At 39.5% G+C, this 21898-nt stretch overlaps 6 protein-coding genes across 6 annotated transcripts; 5 read left to right on the forward strand and 1 right to left on the reverse strand.

Annotated features, from left to right (window-relative positions):
* Positions 1–1732: 1732 nt before the first annotated feature.
* On the forward strand, positions 1733–2290 carry LOC108841354 (uncharacterized). The gene has a single exon (XM_018614120.2). It carries the CDS (start codon positions 1760–1762, stop codon positions 2141–2143), a length of 384 nt encoding a protein of 127 aa, XP_018469622.2. The 5' UTR covers positions 1733–1759; the 3' UTR covers positions 2144–2290.
* An 818-nt stretch (positions 2291–3108) lies between these two features.
* LOC108841065 (uncharacterized) lies at positions 3109–4825 on the forward strand. The gene is given in 5 exon segments (XM_057003863.1): positions 3109–3215; positions 3463–3698; positions 3794–4052; positions 4131–4469; positions 4551–4825. Coding segments are annotated over 5 exon segments (1032 nt in total). The 5' UTR covers positions 3109–3185; the 3' UTR covers positions 4719–4825.
* Positions 4826–5165: 340 nt separating this feature from the next.
* Positions 5166–8999, forward strand: LOC108839733 (SWI/SNF complex subunit SWI3D). Its single transcript, XM_018612504.2, has 7 exons — positions 5166–5671; positions 5790–6319; positions 6410–7087; positions 7205–7368; positions 7489–8027; positions 8122–8312; positions 8410–8999. The coding sequence occupies exons 1-7, from the start codon at positions 5239–5241 to the stop codon at positions 8683–8685; spliced, it is 2811 nt and encodes a 936-aa protein (XP_018468006.2). The 5' UTR covers positions 5166–5238; the 3' UTR covers positions 8686–8999.
* A 139-nt stretch (positions 9000–9138) lies between these two features.
* On the forward strand, positions 9139–12678 carry LOC108839734 (proline-rich receptor-like protein kinase PERK5). The gene is made up of 8 exons (XM_018612505.2): positions 9139–10563; positions 10639–11112; positions 11194–11280; positions 11378–11448; positions 11541–11617; positions 11706–11850; positions 11933–12094; positions 12191–12678. Exons 1-8 carry the CDS (start codon positions 9822–9824, stop codon positions 12464–12466), a joined length of 2034 nt encoding a protein of 677 aa, XP_018468007.1. The 5' UTR covers positions 9139–9821; the 3' UTR covers positions 12467–12678.
* A 1354-nt stretch (positions 12679–14032) lies between these two features.
* Positions 14033–19035, forward strand: LOC108839735 (coatomer subunit gamma). Its single transcript, XM_018612506.2, has 17 exons — positions 14033–14198; positions 14440–14588; positions 14689–14802; positions 14900–15100; positions 15190–15291; positions 15517–15624; positions 15702–15935; positions 16105–16355; positions 16484–16655; positions 16735–16890; positions 16981–17031; positions 17257–17394; positions 17471–17668; positions 17750–17881; positions 17971–18144; positions 18257–18496; positions 18638–19035. Exons 1-17 carry the CDS (start codon positions 14153–14155, stop codon positions 18830–18832), a joined length of 2661 nt encoding a protein of 886 aa, XP_018468008.2. The 5' UTR covers positions 14033–14152; the 3' UTR covers positions 18833–19035.
* A 367-nt stretch (positions 19036–19402) lies between these two features.
* On the reverse strand, positions 19403–21880 carry LOC108839736 (guanine nucleotide-binding protein subunit beta). The gene is made up of 6 exons (XM_018612507.2): positions 21529–21880; positions 21343–21437; positions 20582–21006; positions 19986–20343; positions 19768–19881; positions 19403–19662 (listed from the first exon to the last, which is right to left on the reverse strand). The coding sequence occupies exons 1-6, from the start codon at positions 21632–21634 to the stop codon at positions 19627–19629; spliced, it is 1134 nt and encodes a 377-aa protein (XP_018468009.2). The 5' UTR covers positions 21635–21880; the 3' UTR covers positions 19403–19626.
* Positions 21881–21898: the final 18 nt, after the last annotated feature.

Consider the following 21898-nt stretch of genomic DNA (forward strand, 5'->3'; position numbering starts at 1 on the left):
ACAATGTTCAAAGTTCAAACTAACTAGATACCAAAGCAGTATAATCTTCACGATATACTACTCTATGCGTATAAGATTTCATGTCAACTATTATCAGCCTACGAACATATAACAACCTCTAAACCTCATGAGTTATGACATGAAGTCCAAAATCCCCGTCAGACGGAACATCAAATATTCAGCCAGAACGATCAAATCAACAGTGTATATATAGACATTTCATAGAATTAGTGCACAACGCCTTCAAAACATTGAAATTCCAAATATCGATGTTCCCTAAATTCTCTTCTTTTTTTTCTTAGTTATTACTACTAATTTAATAATTTCCCTCATAATTGAGCTGGATATTTACGGATTTGCTCTCTGCCCATCCAGCCATGCATGCCCCATCCATAACTGGAATCATCGCTTGCCTCGTAAGAAGAAAACACGGTCTAGTGAAAAGGAAGTCGAGAGGAGCAACGAAGTTCATCGAACCTTCCTCTTTTTAGTATTACTTATTTTAAATATATCACAAGATTGAGCGAAATCCAAGATCCGACCTTGTACGTCGAGCCTCTGTTTTTGTTACGTTATAATAATGTATTTGATGCTTAATTAATCATCACAAGAAGACAAAAGTTTCTCAAAATTTTGTGAACTGCAAGAGACAACTTGTGTTCACTATATGGGAGACCATATGAGAGACACACTCTCATATATGCATTAATCTATACACAAGTAGACGTCAGATAAGATAGTATAAGATAAACACTTAGATTTTTACGTATATATCAAAGTAACTTTTAAGAGTTATAGAGAGTCTTAATTAAGTTGAGATAGCAAAGGAATACAACAAAAATTGTACGGTAACTATAAATGTTTTGTTTTCGGTGATTTAAAAATGGGTTTTCTTAAGTTTCAAAAAAAGAGAGGGTTTTCTTGGTTGTTGAGAGAAGAACGTGTGTGTGTAATTACTGTTAACTTGTCGGAAACCCATTTGCGTGGGAACTCAGATTAGTAATTACTGTGTGCATTAGCCAATAAACAGCTATCATTATCACATGGTCTTTTGAGATGTGCAGTATAAACTACCCATATCAATTAACTGTTAATTACTCAGACTCTAGATTATCTGATATGATTTATAAGTATATCCCTAGCTTCTAAAGTTTTTATGGTTTAAACAAATAATTTTCGTGTGACCTTTGGAGACTTTAGATAGCCATCAAAATATTACTATTTTTATCCCCAGTTATATTCGAAGCGTAAAACAACTTAGATGGGAAATTTCTTAGAAATTGCATGATAGTTTTCCTGAAATTGCATGTGCATGAAATTAAAACGCACATGTTCCTAAAACATCCCTTTGCGTTAATTTAGGGTTTCATCTTCCAACTATTAAACAGAAGTACTCTAGTATTGTTTTTCGTGATCATAAATGGCTCTTCTTGTGTATCAAGAGACTGTTAACATTAACCCATTAATTTTTTCCTTCTGTTGACCCCTAAAATGGATTTAAGTTATTATTGAAGATAACTTAAATCAATTAAGAATCTAATCTTAGATCTCCAAACCTCCAAGAGACAGTACTTTCGTCCCTTGTGTATGTGTGACACCATATGCGATGATAAACTATTGTCTATCCTTATTATTTTGTATAAAAAAGAAGTACATGAATCCAACATGTATCATATAAATACAGACAATGTACTAACTGAGAATGCAACAAATACAGTAGAACACCAAACAAGTATAGATCAGCAAAGAGAAAATAAAAATGGAGTACTCGAACATGAAGCAACATCATCAGTACGGTGCATATGCAGAGCCAAGAATCTCGTTTTCCAGCGGTTTCGCAGCTACTAAGAACGACATGATCAAGTACAAGGAGGCACCGGTGTCGTCAGATGATTTTGAGTTCGGTGTCAACAACTTCTCAATGATCACAGCAGATGAAATCTTCTTTGATGGCATGATCTTACCACTCAAGGAAGAAGCCAACACGACGAAGAGAATGTCAACTTTGAGGGAGGAACTCAGCGAAGAAGAAAATGATTCGCCGAGAAGCAAATCAAAAGGGTCCAGTGGTTGGTGGAGAGAGAGGTTAGGATTCGCGAAGTCCAAGAAAGATCACAAGAGAAATTCTTTTTATCACCATTAGAAGCAAATTCTACAACTACACAATGACCCTTTTGATATTTTTTTCTTCTGTTTTTGAGTTTCTTCTCTTCGTAGGGACTTAATGTATTTGCTAATTTGGTCTGTAATGTGTTCTCTAAGTTTTTTTTTCTCACTTCTTCACTGTTCCTCGTCGATGTAAAAATTGTTTGCGGTTGAAGAATTTATTTTTCTTTCTGTGTTTCCAGTGTTCTTTTCCATAATTAAGCCTCAATTAAAAATGTGACAAAAAAAAAGCCTCAGTAAAAAAATTAATGGCCATATCGAATTTCTTTTTCAAACTTTTCATCCATCCAATTTTTAAATCAGAATTAACCAAAAATCTGTATGTGTAACTAGCTGCGGATCTAGAATTTATTTTTAACTGGAACAAAATTTTAATATCAATGTATAATTTGAAATATCATCAGGGGCATATGAAAAAATTGCATACAGTTACATGAAAATTTCAAATATCATGGGGCAACTGCCCCACCCAAAATGGGCATAGCTCCGCCAATGAGTGTGTAACAAGAAGTTCAGACTTATTTAGCTAAAATAGCATTGAGATGATATCTACGTAGATCGCCTGCGGCAACCGATTATGTACTTAATTAACATAATATTTTATCTTTTTGGAATTAACAATTAAATTCGCAAGCTGTGTTGATATTAGTAAATCGTCAAAATGTTAGGATTTTTAAATACCACATAATGTAATAAACGAAAACAATCAACCTCTAACGTTGCCTCCTGTTCGTCTCGGAGTTTACGCTCTACTTTTCCTGAAATTTCCATACTTTTTTTTGAAACTGAACTATTTTTCATTTTAATTTTAATAAAATCGAAATCCGTGAAGTCGAAGCAACCGAACAGAAAAGGAGAAAAAAACAACGGTCGTGGGGCTTCGCTCTAATCAATAATCATTGCGTTGATCTCTAAAACAAAAGTTCTACATTATTTTTGTCTGAAAATTTTCAATGTCTTTCTCTTGTCCTGTTCCTTTTTGATCTCTCAAATCTCTCTCTCTCTTTGTCAAGACAGCCATGGCCGACGATCATTCTTTGCTCTCCAAGGTACATTTGGTCGTGTGTGGCTTTTAGATTCAAAAACTTTGCTCCTTTTTTTAATCTGCTTGTGACTTTGTGAGTGATCTGATCTTCATTCTCAGCTCGTAGTAATCCCACATTCCTTTGCTCTAATCCATACAGATTGATTCTTTGAGCATCAGTATCATTAGAAAACAACAGATTTTTGATGATTATTTATTCTAATTAGTTAATTAACACGAGGACGTGAATGAATTGTTCTTTTTATTTGCAGGATAGTTTTGTCATGAAGCTTCCTAAACAGTCCTCACTTGAACTAAGAATGGTCGTTCTCTTCTTTGTAATGGTATGCGCCGTGTACATTTGCTCCATTTGTCTGAAGCAAATTGGAGTTAGCCCAAACTACGGTTTCTTGAACGTTGAAGTCTTTGAGAGGCCTTGTCCTGAGCCTGACATCGAACCATGGGACATTCCCTTTGTGCATTACCCTAAACCAAAGACATATAACAGGTAACAAAAGTTTAATTAAAGCCTTTGTGAGTATTGCTTCTACCTACGTACCCTTTATATTGATTAGTATTTTTGTGGGTTTTGAAATAATCTAGGGATGAGTGTTCTTGCCAACCGGTTAGGTACTTTGCGATTATCTCAATGCAGAGATCTGGTAGTGGCTGGTTTGAGACTTAAGTTAACAATCATACTAACATAAGCTCCAACGGAGAAATCTTTTCTAATAAAGATAGGAGGGCTAATGTTTCATCCATTTTTGAGACACTTGACAAGGTCTATAACCTAGACTGGTTAAGTAGTGCCTCTAAGAATGAGTGTACTTCCGCTGTTGGCTTCAAGTGGATGCTTAATCAGGTAATTAATGTTGCACAAAGATAATGCTAAATTTAAATCCATATATATATTAAATTGGTAACATTGTGAATATTGCAGGGTCTGATGAAACACCATGAAGAAATAGTAGAATACTTCAAAACCAGAGGCGTCTCTTCAATTTTCCTCTTCAGAAGAAACTTATTGCGCCGCATGATATCAGTACTCGCAAACTCTTATGACAGAGACGCCAAGCTATTAAACGGGACGCACAAATCTCACGTCCATTCGCCCAAAGAGGCTGAGATACTTGCGGGTTACAAACCAATGATCAACACAACGCTTTTGATAACAGAACTGAAGAAGATTCAGGAAACGACTATTAAAGCATTGGCTTACTTTAATACCACTCGACATATTCTTCTCTACTACGAAGATGTTGTCGACAACCGCATTGTGGTTTGTTACATCTAACTCCTTTGGAAACTAGATAAACTCAGTGATTGTGTCTTATGTGCTAAATATGAGTTTTGAACGCAGAGACTAGACGATGTTCAAGAGTTTCTAAAGGTCCCAAAACGTGAGTTAAAGAGTCGGCAAGTGAAGATTCATCGAGGTTCATTGTCACAACATGTAGAGAACTGGGAAGAAGTTCAAACCACATTAAAAGGAACAAGTTTTGAAAACTTTTTGCGCCAAGATTTTTAAGTTTCTTACATACATCACAAAACAAACCTTGTAGAAAATTTTTGGTCAGTTTTTTTTTTATTATAAAAAGATCTCAGTGCTATAAGTTATGGCAGTGATAATAGTTACTCAAGAAGATCCAAGTAAAACTTCATTGGCCAAAAGATTGTTAATTTCTTGGATAAAACAAGAATTTGAAGGTTTATACCCATTCAAGGTCAAATCATTAAAAAAAAAAGCTTTACTTCGCATAAAAATGTTGATAAGAACTCCAGAACTGTTAAAAACGAGTTTAATTCCGACAAAACCACATGTTTCCTTCGGACCGGATGCTAACTTGAGAGTGATTGATTTAAACCGAAAGAAACAGGCGTGCCAGTTTCAACATATTATTTCAATTTGGCCCCTTAAAACATACAATTTGCTAATTCTAAACCCAAAACAAAATGAAAAATACGAAAAACCCCCAAATAAAGATAAAATGTGCAAAAGTCACTGACGACGGAAACAACCCCCGAAGATTTGCCCCGAGACTCTCGAGATGGAGGAGAAACGACGCGATGCTGGAACCCTAGCTTCGGCCGGGAGCTCCGGAGATTCTCCGGCATCCGAGCCGACGCCTCGTCGCCGCGTGAAACGAAAAGCCAACGCCCTCGGGACCTCCTCCAATTCCTCATCCACATCCTCGAAGCGGATGCTGACGCGCGAGAAGGCGATGCTCGCGTCTTTCTCCTCCCCGGTCCACAACGGACCTCTGACCAGAGCTCGACAGGCGCCCAGCAACATGCCGTCCGCGGCCGAGGCGAAGTCGGAGCTGGTGAATCCCGCCGCCGACGGCGGGGAGAAGCCGAAGGAGGAGGAGGAGAGGAACAAAGCGATCCGTGAGTGGGAGGCGCTTGAGGCTAAGATCGAATCCGATTTCGAGGCGGTTAGATCTCGCGGAAGTAATGTTCATGTGGTGCCTAATCACTGCGGTTAGTTAGTTCCTTTCCTTCTTCCTAATTGAATCTAAGGACACGTGGCGATGAATAGATGATGCTCATAGTCCATAAGCTTTATGTTAACATTGAGCTGGCGTGTCGTTTGCTATAGGTTGGTTCTCATGGGAAACGATTCACCCGGTTGAAGAGCGTTCGTTGCCTTCTTTCTTTAACGGCAAGTTGGAGAGTCGAAGTCCCGAGGTTTACAGGGAGATACGGGATTGGATCATGAGGAAGTTTCATTCCGATCCAAACGCGCAGATAGAAGCAAAAGACTTAACAGAAGTCGAGGTTGGAGACTCGGAAGCTAAGCAGGAGGTGATGGAGTTCTTGGACTACTGGGGCTTAATCAATTTTCACCCTTTCCCAGATGCTAGTGATGCTTCAGGGGTGGATGATGATAAGGAGTCTTTGCTTAACAGTTTATACCGATTCCAAGTAGATGAGGCGACGGCTCGCCCTGCTTTTGTTTCAAAGCCTCCTCGTCTCACAGCACAAGCTACACCGTCAGGGCTGTTCCCAGATCCCATGGCTGCTGCTGCTGCTGATGACTCGCTGAAGCAAGAAGGTCCAGCGGTGGAATATCACTGCAACTCTTGTTCTGCTGATTGTTCTCTCAAGCGCTACCACTGCCCGAAACAGGTGTTTTTGTCACTTTATTTTTACTTTCCTTCCTGTCCTTAGTAAAATGATGTTTTTCATGAGATATGCTAATACTGAGGATTTTGACAGGCAGATTTTGACTTATGCACGGAATGCTTTGACAGTGGCAAGTTCAGTTCAGACATGTCATCTTCCGACTTTATACTATTGGAGCCGGCTAAGGATCCTGGCGTTGGTAGTGGGAAGTGGACTGATCAAGAGACTCTTCTTCTCCTTGAAGGTATAGAGATCTTTAAGGAAAACTGGAGTGAGATTGCGGAGCATGTTGCTACAAAAACAAAAGCTCAGTGTATGCTTCATTTTCTTCAAATGCCAATCGAGGATGCATTTCTTGATCAAACTGACCAAAAAGATCCAAGTGCAAAAGACACTACGGATGTAGCTGTGTCTAAAGATGAGAAATCTGTTCTAAAAGATGCACCTGAAGAGAAAGAGAAAGAGAATGCGAATCCTGTTGTTGAAGTTGAAACTGTGAAGGAAGCTCCGGAGAAAGAAGATGTCAACGAAGGAAAGGTAGTTCCTCAGGAGTCTTCAAAGCCTGGAGATGCGAGTGAAGAAACTAATGAAGTGGAACCCGACAAGAAAACGCCCGAGGTAGAAACCGTCGTTGATGAAAGATGTAAAGATGAGGCTGATGAGAACATTGCTCTGAAAGCTCTGACTGAAGCTTTTGAAGACGTTGGTTATCCCATCACACCCGAAGCCCCCTTATCCTTTGCTGATTTGGGAAATCCTGTCATGGGCCTGGTATGTTGTGATGTCAAACAGAAAATTTGCTGGAACGGTGATTGAGAGGAGATTTAAAAAAAAATTCATAAATTCACCCTGTTCCCTTTCTGATCTTATTTTTTTTAAATTCGATAGGCAGCTTTTCTGGTAAGATTGGCGGGATCTGACGTTGCTACGGCTTCAGCCCGAGCTTCCGTCAAATCTCTTAACAGCAATTCTGGGTTGTTGCTTGCCACAAGACATTGTTTTGTTCTCGAGGATCCACCAGAAAACAACAAGGACTTAACTGAATCAAAAAGGTTCCACACTTGTTTTAATATCCGATAATGTTTTTCAATTTTGTGTTATTGTTTCTTCTCAATATGGGTGAAGATATTGGTTGTTGTTTCTTAAATCTGAAACTAGCAAAACATTTGCAGTGTGGATGCAGTGGGGAACGATAATAATGCCCATACAGATGAGCAGCAAAAAGAAAAAAGCCAGAAAGCAGAAGATGTCTCCTCGAATTCAGATACTGATCCAGGCAAAGCAAGTCAGGACTCAGTCTCTGAAGAAAAGCAACCGGGTTCTGAAGGACAAAAAGTATCTAGTAATGCAGCCGCAACTAAAAATGCTGTGAAACCACCGGATATTATTAGTACATTGCAGGACAAAGGTTCAGGGAAGAAGCTCAAAAAACCTTTAAAGGATGGGGATAAGCTTTCTAGCAAAAATAAAGCTGCCTCTCAAGCAACTGTCTCCAAGGCAGCTGCAGATGTTTCTCAGCCAGAAGCATCAAAAGATGTGGAGATGAAGGAAGCATCACAGTCCGAGAAGGATCCTCAAGATATGGTCAAAACTGCAGGAGAGGAGGCTGAGCAGGCTAAGGAGGGTGCAAAGGATGTTCGTAGTATGCCAGACACGTCTGTTGCAGAGAAGGCCATTGGATCAGCTTCTGTACCGGAAAATGGAACAGCTGGTTGTCTTTCTCTCTCTGTAACATTAGAAAATGGACCTGCATTGCATGATTCTCTTATATCTTATTTGGTTTGTTGTTTAAACATTGTTTGCAGGTGAAAATCCTAATAAAGAGGGAAGTAAAGAGAAGGATGTTTGTAAAGGGACAAAAGACGAACATAACACTGATAAGCTTAAGCGTGCAGCTATCTCTGCTCTCTCAGCTGCAGCAGTAAAGGCAAAGCATCTTGCGAAGCTTGAAGAAGATCAAATCCGACAACTTTCTGGATCATTGATAGAGAAGCAGGTAGAAATATCGTTCAAGTGTATGCACCTTTGATAGTGCCGTATTGTTCAGGGGTTGTAACTTAATAATGGGGTTTTTTTTGTGTATGCCTAAGCAGTTACATAAACTAGAAGCAAAGCTATCTATCTTCAACGACGCTGAAAGCGTGACAGCGAGGGTAAGAGAGCAATTAGAAAGGTCAAGGCAACGGCTATACCATGAAAGAGCACAGATCATAGCGGCTCGTCTCGGTGCCCCACCTTCAGTATCCTCAAAAGCATCATTACCAGCAAACAGAATTGCTGCAAATTTTGCTAATGTGGCTCAGAGACCTCCCATCGGCATGACCTTTCCACGCCCACCAATGCCAAGACCTCCAGGACCAGGTACATGAACTTTATCATTCCCTGTTCCTGAAGTTCAGATCCAGCTCCAGGTTCAGACAGTTGTTTCTTCGGTTTAGTGGTTCCACATGATAGTGTTCAGATTCGCGGGGTAGCTCCTTATGTTATATTTGTAAGACCAGGTACATTGTCCCACCTATTTCGGCTTCAACCTATGAGCTTGGTTTATTTTTCTGGAGATTTGATTTATCGGACTTACGTAGGAGACGAAGTTAGTTAAGGGTTGTAGACCCATCAGTTAATGTTTAATGTAAGCGACAAATGGAACATGTGGAGATATGTGAATGTGTTTTATTTATGGTTCTATGAACACTGAGCAGCGATATAAGATTCTGCAGAAGGTTTTTGAATGTTATATGGATTACGCATATACACAAAGTTGGAGCCTCGTGGCTTCTTCTTTCTCCGACATGATCTTTTAGTAGAGTTTTCATGTAGCTATTACCATATTATTATATATCAAACTCAAAAGTCCAATAACCTTTACGTGTGATCGTTCCTAAGGTAACCGACGTTATAAGCTAAACATTCGCCCTCTCCAGTGTCGTTAGCGAACTCTTTGCCAATGAACTAAACATTCTCTCTTTAACTACTTTCAAAAAAATCCTGTTCTCATTAAATTCCCCATTAAATTTTGGTCTTGGGGATATCAGTGAACTTGTATCTCCAATCTCAAACCGGTTGGAGTATTAATCTAAACCGGTTGGTCACAGTGTTTGATCAAACTTCAAACGGCACACGCATGCAAAAGCAGAGGCTATGGTTGTTCTTGAAAGATATCAAATATAGATGATAGATGGTAGAGAAAGAGAGAGAGAGAGAGGCTTTGCTTCTAATTATAGTTAAAACTGTTCATTTGTTTCAGAAGAGATCTCCTCGTTCGTAGGAGAAGCTATTTCTCAAACCCAAATAGAGAATCCATCACGATTCCAATCTCTCTCTAACTTTCCAACAATCTTCTCATCACCAAGTTCGGTATGAATGTCTCCAAGTTGTAAGTTTTGAATCGCATAAAGCTATTTGTGTTTTGCTTGGAATACAAGGCTGTTGCGTCCAAGATCACCGGGGACAAAGGTTTCTCCGTCGTTGAGAAACCTTTCACCGAGAAAAACAACACATCATAGTCATGGCGGACGCACCCGTGGATTCACCTCCTGCCCCGGAAACTCCCAATGCAGGTACAGGCTCGCCATCAAATGACACATCACCACCAGCACCTCCTGTTTCATCCCCACCTTCCCCTGATTCTGCTCCTCCACCTGCTAACAACAGCTCAGCTTCTACACCGCCGCCTGCACCGCCCAGCCAAGAAGCCTCACCTCCTCCATCGCCTCCACCTTCACCGCCTGCTCCAGTTAATCCGCCACCGAAAACTCCAGAGAATCCTTCTCCACCCTCCCCTGAAGGCAAAACTCCGGTAACTCCACCTGCACCGCCTCAAGCACCGGCCAACCAGTCACCCCCTTTACAAAGACCATCCCCTCCTTCTCCTATTGCCAATGATGACCGTAACAGAACCAATGGCGGCAGCAATAGTGGTAACAACAGAGACGGTTCTCCACCGTCTCCACCGTTTCCACCGTCAGGGAACAGAAACTCTAGCGAGGGTGACTCACTGTCACCGCCTCGGTCAATAAGCCCTCCTCGGAGCAGTGGAGGTTCAGACTCACCATCATCATCATCAACTCCAGGAGAAGATCATCAACAAGCCAATGTTGGACTGATTATTGGAGTCCTTGTGGGAGCAGGGCTACTGCTTCTTCTCCTAGTGCTTATTTGCATCTGTTGCAAGAAGAAAAAGAAGAAACGTGATCCTCAAGTCAACCACATGCACTACTACAATAACAGTCCCTATGGAGCACCTAATGGTAAATCACATGTTTTTAATTCAATCAATGACTATTAGGCAATTTAGAAGCTAAAGGAGTTGTTGCATAGTGTAGGCAATGGTGGTTATTACAACAACGGAACACCTCAAGATCATGTGGTCAATATGGCCGGAGGTGGAAACTGGGGCCCACAGCAACCTGTGTCTGGTCCTCATAGTGACAGTTCCAACTTTACCGGTCCAACACCGTCGCCTCCTCAAGCTGCGACTCTTGGTCACAACCAAAGCACTTTCACCTACGATGAACTCTCCACTGCAACAGAAGGTTTCGCTCAGTCTAACTTGCTAGGACAAGGAGGGTTTGGGTATGTTCACAAAGGGGTTTTGCCTGGTGGCAAAGAAGTTGCGGTGAAGAGTCTTAAATCTGGAAGTGGACAAGGAGAACGCGAGTTTCAAGCAGAGGTTGAGATCATTAGCCGTGTCCATCATCGTCATCTTGTCTCTCTTGTTGGATATTGCATCTCTGGTGGTCAAAGGCTTTTGGTTTACGAGTTTTTACCTAATAACACTCTTGAGTTCCATCTTTACGGTAACATTCATCTAAACATAACATAATCACTTTTAAAAGTATGGTTTCTCTTTTACTCAAATAACATGGTTGATATTTCAGGTAAAGGTCGTCCTGTTTTGGATTGGTCAATACGAGTGAAGATTGCATTGGGATCAGCTAGAGGACTTGCATATTTGCATGAAGACTGTAAGAAAATCTTAACCTCACACCAATTCCACTTTCTATGTCAAGCCCTCCTCTATAATGAATTAAAGATTTGTATATATTTACATGAATGATCTAGGTCATCCTAAAATTATCCATAGAGATATCAAAGCTGCAAACATTCTTCTTGATTTCAGTTTTGAAACCAAGGTACATTATATATGTTTGACCCTTGTATTGATTGCTATTTACTTTTCGTATCTCTTGTGTTGATGCGTAAATCAATCTACATATATGCACAGGTTGCAGATTTTGGACTAGCTAAGCTGTCTCAAGACAACTATACTCATGTCTCTACTCGTGTCATGGGAACATTCGGGTAAAGCAGCTTTGAACTGTCGTAACACATTTGCATATAACGCATTTATTCACTCTGTTTTACACGTCATGATGTTTCTTTGGTTCAGGTACTTAGCTCCAGAGTATGCGTCAAGCGGAAAGTTATCTGACAAATCTGATGTTTTCTCATTTGGAGTAATGCTTCTTGAGCTTATAACCGGACGACCTCCAGTGGATCTCACTGGAGAAATGGAAGATAGTTTGGTAGATTGGGTAAGTCCATAGGCTCTTCGGTTTACTTGTTTAATCCTCCAAACACTTGCAAAAAAAACTAATGTTACTATTTGTTTTGCAGGCAAGGCCTCTGTGTATGAAAGCAGCTCAAGATGGAGATTACAGCCAATTAGCAGATCCTCGTCTAGAGTCAAACTACAATCAACAAGAGATGGTTCAAATGGCTTCTTGTGCAGCTGCAGCCATCAGACACTCTGCAAGAAGACGACCTAAGATGAGCCAGGTAAAAATAAAGAAACACGTCTTAGTTAGTTCTTTGGTTATTAATCAGTCACAATCTTGATGACATTACTAACGAAGTTATGTATACAAATGAAAGATTGTAAGAGCACTGGAAGGAGATATGTCAATTGAGGATCTAAACGACGGGGGAAGACCAGGACAAAGCACGTATTTGAGCCCAGGAGGCATGACCTCAGAGTATGACGCAAGTTCGTACAGTGCAGACATGAAGAAAATAAGGAAGTTAGCATTAGAGACAAAAGAGTATCAGAGCAGTGAGTACGGTGCAACAAGTGAGTATGGTTTGCATCCATCTGCTTCAAGTAGTGAAGAGATGCATACAGGTTCAATGAGACGCAATCCTCAGCTTTAGAGACACGCACACATTCTCATTTTGCCTCTCATATTTTGTTAAGGCAGTTTGTTCCTTGGTTGTTTCATTCTGCATCAAAGAATAGCAGTTTGAAAAAGTCCAAATTATTATGTTTTTTTTCTTAATTAGGAGCCAAAGAAAAAGAAGAGACTATACTATAGTGTATTTTGTAGTACAGAGCCTTGAGCCATATAATTCTGGTTTTGTAATGATACGCCAAATCAGTATTTTTATTATATGTTTATCGTTTTTGTTGTTGTATTAAATAACTCAGTCTATTTTAAAATTAAATTTAAAATGTAAAATAATTTTGAAAAATAAATATTGGATAAAGATCAAAAACTGTAGAAGCCCTTTGGTCTGTGCACAAAAAGTTCATTAATATTTTTACATGAGAATGTTTTACAAGAGATGTTCGGCGTGACGTACCGTCAAGAATAGATTTTATAGAGTAATTCGTAATGATGCAATCAGATGTAAATCTTCATACGACATACAATTTCCTTCTAAATCTCTTATATTTTCTTCAAATCCTATCAATTGCAAATTTTTCTATCTCGCGTTAACATCTATTATTATTATTGTTTACAATTCGAAAAGTTATGGACGTTGGATGTTTGTTTGACACGTCAATGATAAAGCATGTCATACAATTAACACATATTTTAACCCGTTGACCTGTACGAATCCCTCGCCCTTTTGGAAAGAAAAAAAAACGAGTAGTAAGAAAATAGTAATATAGCATCCAGTCCCACAAAAAAAAAACAGCAAAAAGTTTTACCAATTAAACATTTCTTCTTTCTAAAACTGCCACTAAACTCTAGAAATAGGAAAGAAAGATAGCCTACAAATAAATAGTTCGAAAACATTAACAATGATCCTTTAAGAAAAAACAAATGATACTATAAATTCATAAATATTATTTTCATTACAAAAACTAATGAAAATTTTAAGAATGATATATTATAAGGGAAATAAAAGAAAATATATTCTATTAAATCTAAATCATGACGTATTGATGTATGTTGTATGTAATTAACTGTTTAATTTTTTACCTTTGCTATTAAATCTATATATAAATATAAAACAATTGTGTAACTGTAGTAATATTTTTATTAATTTTCTACTTTAATCTCAAAAATTCAGAACCCATTTCAATCTATCCACTCTCATAAGGCAAGTCAGAAATCTAGTAATTAACTTAAATTTGTTGACAAGAAAATAATTAATCTATTTATACAGTTGGGGCGCTTGCATCATTCCTAAAAACTTAATATTATATATTAAAAATGAAAATGACCTATTGATATATGTGTGGTCTAACTATTTTAATATAATTATTAAAGTTTTTTATTAATCATTTAAAATAAATACTATACAAATAAAAACACATATATAATTAAAACACACAAAAATATAAAACAAAAAATATATCAATTTTAAGGGCGAATGAGAATGTAGGCTTACTGTTTAAATCTCACTAATATGACGTGGCAGTGTCCCGCAAGATGATAGTAGTATTGTAGAGCTCAACATAAATATCTGACGCCTACCGCAGCAGATCGAAGCTCTTATACCGCTTCGCTTTCGATCCCACCAGTTTCTGAAGAACTCAGACTCTTAAAAAAACATTTAGATCCCGAGATCTGAGTGACGGAGTCATTTCGAAGGTAGATCAGCATAGCAATGGCGCAACCCTACGTGAAGAAAGACGATGATCACGACGATGAGTGTATGTTCTCCCGCTTTTCTTTGTTCTCATAAAATTTTGGATTCTCTAGGGCGTGTTAGATCAGATGTTAAGCTTCTAGATCTGTGCCGATTCGTTATTATTATTCGATTCGACAGTCTGTGTATTGTAGATTCGGTTTGTGTAGATCTCTACAATTTCAAGTTTGTGTTAGTGATGATTATAACAGACATTTGATCCGTTGTGAATCGGTCAATTTTGTGTGTTGTTTTGGGGGGATCAGTGGAGTATTCTCCATTCATGGGAATAGAGAAGGGAGCTGTTCTTCAAGAAGCTAGAGTGTTCAATGACGCTCAGGTTGATCCCAGAAGATGCTCCCAGGTTATCACCAAGCTTCTTTATTTGCTTAACCAAGGGGAGTCATTCACCAAGGTCTGTTTTCTTCTTCTTTTTTTTTTTAAAAAAAAACTTGTTTAATATCATAGCACGTATAGTGTCAACAATATTTTTTTTATTTTTTTCTCATTTGCAGAATGAAGCAACGGAAGTTTTCTTTTCAGTTACAAAGCTTTTCCAATCCAAAGACACAGGGTTGAGGAGAATGGTCTACTTGATCATTAAGGAGTTATCTCCTTCATCGGATGAGGTTTGCCCATCTTACTCAATTTTTTTAAAGTGTAATAGTAATGTACGTTTTTGAAGGTGTATTTTTCTGATTAGTTTGTTTGATCTTTCGCTTATAGGTTATCATTGTGACAAGCTCTCTCATGAAGGACATGAACAGTAAAATTGATATGTATCGAGCAAATGCTATCCGTGTCCTCTGCCGGATTATAGACGGAACTCTTCTTACTCAAATTGAGCGGTACTTGAAACAAGCCATTGTCGATAAGAATCCCGTTGTTTCTAGTGCAGCTTTAGTCAGTGGGCTTCACTTGCTCAAGGTACCTTTTACACACACCAAAACTATTAGGTTCTTTGTTAGTCGCTAGGTTATGCTTATAGCCTTATACTCTTGTAATGTTGTTTCCAGACAAACCCAGAAATTGTTAAAAGATGGAGCAATGAGGTTCAAGAAGGTGTTCAATCCAGATCGGCTCTCGTTCAGTTTCATGCCCTAGCTTTGCTCCATCAGGTAATAAGTCTGTTGCATTGGTGTTACCCAAGTTAATTGGTTTACTTTTACTGAGAAGAAGAACCTTGAAAATAGATAGTTGTTACTATGAGTATTGGCTAGAAACATAAACAATAAGTTTTCATTGATTTAAACAGGCTCCCAACACGAAATGACATCCTTCTTTAGTTATAAAGGTACTGAGAATTTATCTTATAGCTGCTAACAATCTATCATCATACACAGATACGCCAAAATGATCGCTTGGCTGTTAGCAAGCTGGTTGGTAGCTTGACCAGGGGATCTGTTCGCTCTCCCTTGGCTCAGTGTCTTTTGATACGTTACACCAGCCAGGTTAGTCCTCCATGCCGGTTGATTTCGATACAGGGGAACAGTATTTGTGTGAACTAGCTCTTGTTTGTCTTGTTCAGGTTATCCGTGACATGTCTAACCACGGCCAGTCTGGAGAACGTCCGTTCTATGAATTCTTGGAGAGTTGCCTGCGCCATAAGGCAGAAATGGTGATCCTTGAAGCTGCCAGGGCGATCACTGAGCTTGATGGTGTGACAAGCCGAGAATTGACTCCAGCAATCACTGTTCTCCAACTCTTTTTGAGTTCACCCAGACCAGTGTTGAGATTTGCTGCTGTCCGAACTCTGAACAAGGTTTACAATGCTTTCTTATATCGAAATCTTCATAAAAAGTCTATCAACTATTTTCTTATATTTAAGAACACCCAAATGATTTATAGTTTGCTGGATAGCTTTATCATTTCCTTTACCATCAAGGATGAAAATTGTTTCATCGATCGCTAAACTCAAGTTTGAACCACAGGTTGCAATGACTCATCCCATGGCTGTCACCAACTGCAACATTGATATGGAGAGTTTAATTTCTGATCAGAATAGAAGCATTGCTACACTCGCAATCACCACTCTCCTGAAAACGGGGAACGAATCAAGTGTAGAACGCTTGATGAAGCAGATAACTAATTTTATGTCAGATATTGCTGATGAGTTCAAAATTGTGGTCGTGGAAGCAATAAGATCGTTGTGTGTGAAATTCCCACTGAAGTATAGATCCCTGTAAGTGACGTTTTAGGTTGTGTTATTTGTACTTTTGATCTTTAGCATTGCTATTTATTCGAAGTGACTTAAAAATGGTGTGGTATTTTTGGCTTTTGATTAATCTTGTTTCACCTTTTCATTTGTAGGATGACCTTCTTAAGCAACATTCTTAGGGAAGAGGGTGGATTTGAATATAAAAGGGCAATAGTAGATTCTATTGTGACCATTATCAGAGATATCCCTGATGCAAAGGAAAGTGGATTGCTTCATCTATGTGAGTTCATCGAAGATTGTGAATTCACTTATCTTTCAACACAGGTAACTTATTTTCTCCATGGTCCATCTGGTTGCATTGAAACATTCGTAAATGGTATTTAAATGTCTTTTTTTCGCACAGATCCTTCATTTTCTGGGAATTGAGGGGCCTAACACCTCTGATCCAAGCAAGTATATACGATATATTTATAATCGTGTGCATCTGGAAAATGCCACTGTCCGGGCTGCTGCTGTTTCAACACTTGCAAAGTTTGGATTTATGGTTGAATCCTTGAAGGTGTGTATAGTTATCTTATTAGCCGTCTTTTTCTCTTCTTTTTATCTTCCTTGACTATGATAAAGAGGCTAATCATTGGATTCTTGGCAGCCCCGTATTACCATTCTGCTGAAGCGCTGCATCTATGACAGTGATGATGAGGTGCGTTCTTAGTCTTAGTCTAGAAAAGCTACATTTAAGTCGTTGGTTCAGTAATATATCTATGCGTTTCAGTTTCTGCATGTTGTTTGTGACCCTTGAGTCGGTTGCATCATTATTACATGCATACATGTGCTTGCTTTTGTAAACATTTTCTGAGGAGATACACGCAAGTTGTTTTGACGATTCCTTCGTTGACCATGAAGTACGACCTCTTTTTATGTTAAGGTCCGTGATAGAGCAACACTATTTTTGAGCGTCCTTGGTGGTGATGGTACTATTGACACTGAGAAAGATAGCAAGGAGTTTTTATTTGGTTCCCTTGAGGTTCCTCTGGTCAACATGGAAACTAGTCTGAAGAATTATGTGAGTTTTACATTCTCGGTTATCTTCATTTGTATATTTGCTAGGACATCAGTTATCTTATATTCTTGGTCTGCAGGATCCCTCTGAAGAAGCTTTTGACATCAACTCTGTGCCTAGGGAAGTAAAGTCCCAGCCCCTTGCAGAGAAGAAAGCCCAGGGTAAAAAGCCCACTGGTCTCGGTGCGCCACCAGCTGCACCTGCTTCTGGATTTGATGGCTATGAAAGACTTCTCTCATCTATTCCAGAGTTTGCCGCCTTTGGAAAACTTTTCAAGGTTAGGGCTGAATTTTCCTCTGTTTCAGTCTAATGTTATTGGCTTACCTCCACTGCTTTAACGTGTTCTTCCTTTTTTCAGTCTTCTTCACCTGTGGAGCTAACTGAAGCAGAAACAGAATACGCCGTCAATGTTGTCAAGCATATCTTTGACAATCATGTGGTGTTTCAGTACAACTGCACTAACACAATACCAGAGCAGTTGTTGGAGAGGGTACTGAACCTTTGGTCTTAGAACATTGGTGCAAAGTGTGTTATTGCCTTCTTTCCTCGTTTCATTTATTCTGGCATGGGTTTTTGTAGGTCAATGTCATTGTAGATGCTTCAGAAGCAGAGGAATTCAGTGAATTAACTTCAAAGGCCCTGAACTCACTTCCTTATGATTCGCCTGGTCAAGCCTTTGTTGCTTTTGAGAAGCCCGCAGGTGTCCCTGCTGTTGGAAAGTTTTCTAACACATTAACATTTGTTGTTAAGGAGGTACATGTTGCCTTTCATATCTATCTTATTATTATGTATTTACTGTATACACGCTGAAGGTTGTTCAGGGGTACAAAGGAAAGCAATGCATTATTAAATGTGTTTGTAACAGGTTGACCCAAGCACAGGTGAAGCAGAGGACGATGGGGTAGAAGATGAGTACCAGCTGGAGGATCTTGAGGTTGTAGCTGCAGATTACATGGTGAAGGTGAGTGTCTCCAATTTCAGGAATGCGTGGGAAAGCATGAATGAAGAAGATGAGCACGTAGACGAATATGGGCTTGGCCAGAGAGAGACTTTAGGAGAAGCTATAAAGGCTGTCATCGATCTTCTTGGCATGCAGCCTTGTGAGGTTAGTATCATTTTTTATTCTCCTACTCAAATAGAGAAATCGCGGAAGGAGATTATTTCTCGAGTCAGCTTGAACATACACGACGGTTTCTTGTCCTCCCGGTTTGGTGATAAGTTGAAACTGACACCTGCTTAATTGCAGGGGACGGAGACAATTCCGAGCAATGCAAGGTCACACACTTGCTTATTGTCAGGTGTGTACATAGGGAACGTGAAAGTTTTAGTGAGGGCACAGTTTGGGATGGACAGTTCAAGGGAGATTGCAATGAAACTGGCGGTTAGAGCAGAGGACGTCTCTGTCGCTGAGGCCATTCATGAGATTGTTGCCAACGGCTAAAACTCTGATGGATCCACCTTTCAAGTATCTACCACCACCAAAGCGTTTGTTATTCTTATAAGTACCAGACCAAAAATAAACAAGACTTTTCTTCATCTATTTTGCTTCGAATAGTATATTAGTACCTTCTTTTTGTCTACATTACTATTGTCAAATACTGGATTTTTTTCCCCATATGATGGTTTTGTTACTTTTGTGTTTGATTTGATGGTTAAAAGAAATAGTTGAACTGCTAAGAAAACGTTTCAAAATAATAAATGTAAAAATGGATAAAACTACCCTATTTGCATCACTAATAATGCAAGCATGTGTTTACCTTTGTCAACATATCCTTAGGATGAGGATGAATGCATTACTAGTGTTCTCAAGGAGGTTCTCTGTGGTTCTTTGCAAGTAGATCTGGTCAAAATGGAGACCAGTCTGAAGAGTAATGTGTGTTTCAAACTTCTCGCTTTTCTTTATTTCTTATGTTTCATAGGACATCATCTCAAGCATGTCTTTGCTCTCTAGGATTTAAGCAGGAATGGACTAGAGAATTACCACTGATTAAATAACAGGTAATGCGGTATATGGTTTGGTAAACGGCAAATGAAGAATAAATAAATCAAACGCACACTGGTAAACTAGAGAAGTTTTGATCCTCTATTCCACTATTCAAAAGTAACACACACCTTCCCCATCCCCATTTTTTTCACACAGATTACAAACAAAAGAGTACAGAATATATTTAACCAAAACCACAAGAACTGGAGATACACAGCTGAGACACGACTCCTATGTTTGTTTTCTCTTCTTCATATCACTCTCCTGTGCCCTCCAAACGCCCATATCTGTGTAATTTAATGGAAAAAGAAAATACACATAAATCCTCAAAGGTCTTATCATCTTAATCACAACTCGGCATGTTGTTACTTTTGTTTTAGATAGACGCAAACCTTTAGATTTGAATCCCAGCTTCCAGTACACAAGGCACTTCCGTCTGCTGACATCCCCAAACAGCTTATCCGATTCTTGTGCGAATCCTGCAGTTCCCCTAAATCCAATACAATCTGCATGAAAAAAATACCCCCAACATTTAAACAAATACACATCAGAATGAGCCAAAAAAAAAACAACTTCCACCACCACTAACACTTAATATTAACTAGCTTACTTCTCCCAAAAGAGTATCCCAAACGTAGCAGGCGTTGTTGTTCGCGTATCCAGCGAAAAGAAGTCTCCCCGAGGCAGAGAATGCAATGGAGGTCACAGGTACGTTCTCACCATCCCCTTGTGGCTGATACACCTGGAGTTGATGACCGGTCCTAATGTCATACAACCTGCACGTTCCATCGTCTGATCCAGTCCCAAATCTTTGCCCATCAGGAAAGAACTTGACGGTATTAACATCTCCCTCGTGCCCATGAAACGTCCGCACCGCTCGGCTTGCAGCGCGAGTGTCCCACAAGCGTGCAGTGGTATCACATGAACCAGATATGAACCAGTTTGGGTTTGATCCGCTGATTGAGACACTGAAAGAAATAGGGGTGTACAAGGGCATGAGTTTAAACTCGAGTCAATGCTAACTTCTAAAGACAAATCAAATGGACTCCCTATCCTATGGACCAAACCTATAGGTTGATTACAACAGTAGATCCAAATGGTACATTTCTAGACATTTAAGTAGATTTTTCAAAGATAGGCTACTTCAAAAACCGTATTAAACAAACCGATGCCAATAAAGCAAGCAGATGGAAGCAACATCCATACCTTAGTACATCAGCAGTATGTCCAGACTGAAACTCTCCACCAAAAACAGAAGTTTTAAGACCAGTAGTTACATCCCATAAGACACACGTCTGATCACCCGAACTCGTGATCAGATGAGCATCCTCATTTGGGACATACTGACAGCACGAAACATACCCCCTGTGACCACTAAGCATCCTCGAAACCGGCACAGTTCCGTCCTTATCCGCAGTCGAGCTAAGACTAAAAATAGAACACACACTGTCTAACCCACCACACGCAACCGTCTGGCCATTCGGAGAGAAGGCACAGGTCATAACCCACGCACAAGGGAGTTTTATAGCATGAGTTTTCTGACTCGTTAGAGCATTCCACACGATTAACCTCCCATCTTGAGACGCACTAACAATCCGGTTCCTTTCAGGCGTCCAGTCCAACGAATAAACCTGTAAATTAATTAACACATGTTAAAAAAGCTAACCTCATCTGAATTCATTCCTCATAAAGAATGAAGCTTTTGGTTAACCCTAAAATGATCAACACTCCCTAAACCGTTAATCTCAATAGCCAGCTCCAATTCTTCAAAATCATACATAAGGAAAGTGTATACACTCAAAGGATAAACCTTAATTGCAACCTAAACTCCTCAAAGGATGAAACTTTCAGTTTAACCTAAAATGGATACACTCCCTAAACCCTCCTTCATCACGATACTCACAAGCTAAGTAATGAATCAAACATTGTAAGATAAGAGAGAGATAAGATCGAAGTTTCTCACTCACTTTTCCGGTGTGGCCCTGAAGAGTACGGCAACAAACCAGATCCGTGGCTCCGAATTTCACCGGAGAACGACCTTGAGCCACCGAGTACTTAGCCACTGACGATAATTCGTAAAAAAAAAAACAGATCTAAGAATTGGGGAAGAAGAAGAAGAAGAAGAAGGAAAGAGAGAATATTATTTCACAAACCATCGGTATCTAGAAGCTGGAGGCGTCTTTGTTTAAGTCTATCTCGGAGGTTGTTAACGGTCTCTGTAGCTACGGCGTGGCGCTCTTTGAGCTCGGAGACGGACATTTCCAGATTTTCGGACTTGGCTTTCTCCGTCGCCGATCAAGGGGAATAAATTAGAGAGAGAGGGGAAGTTTAGGCGTGGAGAAGTTTAGAAGAGAGGAAGAAGAAGGTTCATGATTGATTAAGCCCTAGAGAGAGAGAGTTGATTTGGGGGGGGGAATTACGTGGGAAAGGAGAAGAAGACGAAGCAGTCAAGAAGACACGCTTGTTGTTGTTGTTGTTGTTGTTGTTGTTGGCTCTTCTGACCTGAGATAGAAAGAGAGATGA

The sequence above is a fragment of the Raphanus sativus genome, chromosome 2 (genome assembly GCF_000801105.2).
Source record: "Raphanus sativus cultivar WK10039 chromosome 2, ASM80110v3, whole genome shotgun sequence".
NCBI lineage: Eukaryota > Viridiplantae > Streptophyta > Magnoliopsida > Brassicales > Brassicaceae > Raphanus > Raphanus sativus.

What these genes read in the sequence shown, in the direction of transcription:
- LOC108841354 (XM_018614120.2), top strand. Translation starts at nt 1,760, where the DNA reads ATGGAGTACTCGAACATGAAGCAACATCATCAGTACGGTGCATATGCA.
- LOC108839733 (XM_018612504.2), top strand. Translation starts at nt 5,239, where the DNA reads ATGGAGGAGAAACGACGCGATGCTGGAACCCTAGCTTCGGCCGGGAGC. An exon ending in GCTACCACTGCCCGAAACAG is followed by an intron (nt 6,320 to 6,409) that starts GTGTTTTTGTCA and finishes GGATTTTGACAG; the next exon opens with GCAGATTTTGACTTATGCAC. An exon ending in ACCGGAAAATGGAACAGCTG is followed by an intron (nt 8,028 to 8,121) that starts GTTGTCTTTCTC and finishes CATTGTTTGCAG; the next exon opens with GTGAAAATCCTAATAAAGAG.
- LOC108839734 (XM_018612505.2), top strand. Translation starts at nt 9,822, where the DNA reads ATGGCGGACGCACCCGTGGATTCACCTCCTGCCCCGGAAACTCCCAAT. An exon ending in TGCATATTTGCATGAAGACT is followed by an intron (nt 11,281 to 11,377) that starts GTAAGAAAATCT and finishes TGAATGATCTAG; the next exon opens with GTCATCCTAAAATTATCCAT. An exon ending in ATTTCAGTTTTGAAACCAAG is followed by an intron (nt 11,449 to 11,540) that starts GTACATTATATA and finishes ATATATGCACAG; the next exon opens with GTTGCAGATTTTGGACTAGC.
- LOC108839735 (XM_018612506.2), top strand. Translation starts at nt 14,153, where the DNA reads ATGGCGCAACCCTACGTGAAGAAAGACGATGATCACGACGATGAGT. An exon ending in TATCTCCTTCATCGGATGAG is followed by an intron (nt 14,803 to 14,899) that starts GTTTGCCCATCT and finishes TTTCGCTTATAG; the next exon opens with GTTATCATTGTGACAAGCTC. An exon ending in TTGGCATGCAGCCTTGTGAG is followed by an intron (nt 18,497 to 18,637) that starts GTTAGTATCATT and finishes GCTTAATTGCAG; the next exon opens with GGGACGGAGACAATTCCGAG.
- LOC108839736 (XM_018612507.2), bottom strand. Translation starts at nt 21,634, where the DNA reads ATGTCCGTCTCCGAGCTCAAAGAGCGCCACGCCGTAGCTACAGAGACC. An exon ending in CATACTGCTGATGTACTAAG is followed by an intron (nt 20,344 to 20,581) that starts GTATGGATGTTG and finishes TATTTCTTTCAG; the next exon opens with TGTCTCAATCAGCGGATCAA. An exon ending in GCTGGGATTCAAATCTAAAG is followed by an intron (nt 19,663 to 19,767) that starts GTTTGCGTCTAT and finishes TAAATTACACAG; the next exon opens with ATATGGGCGTTTGGAGGGCA.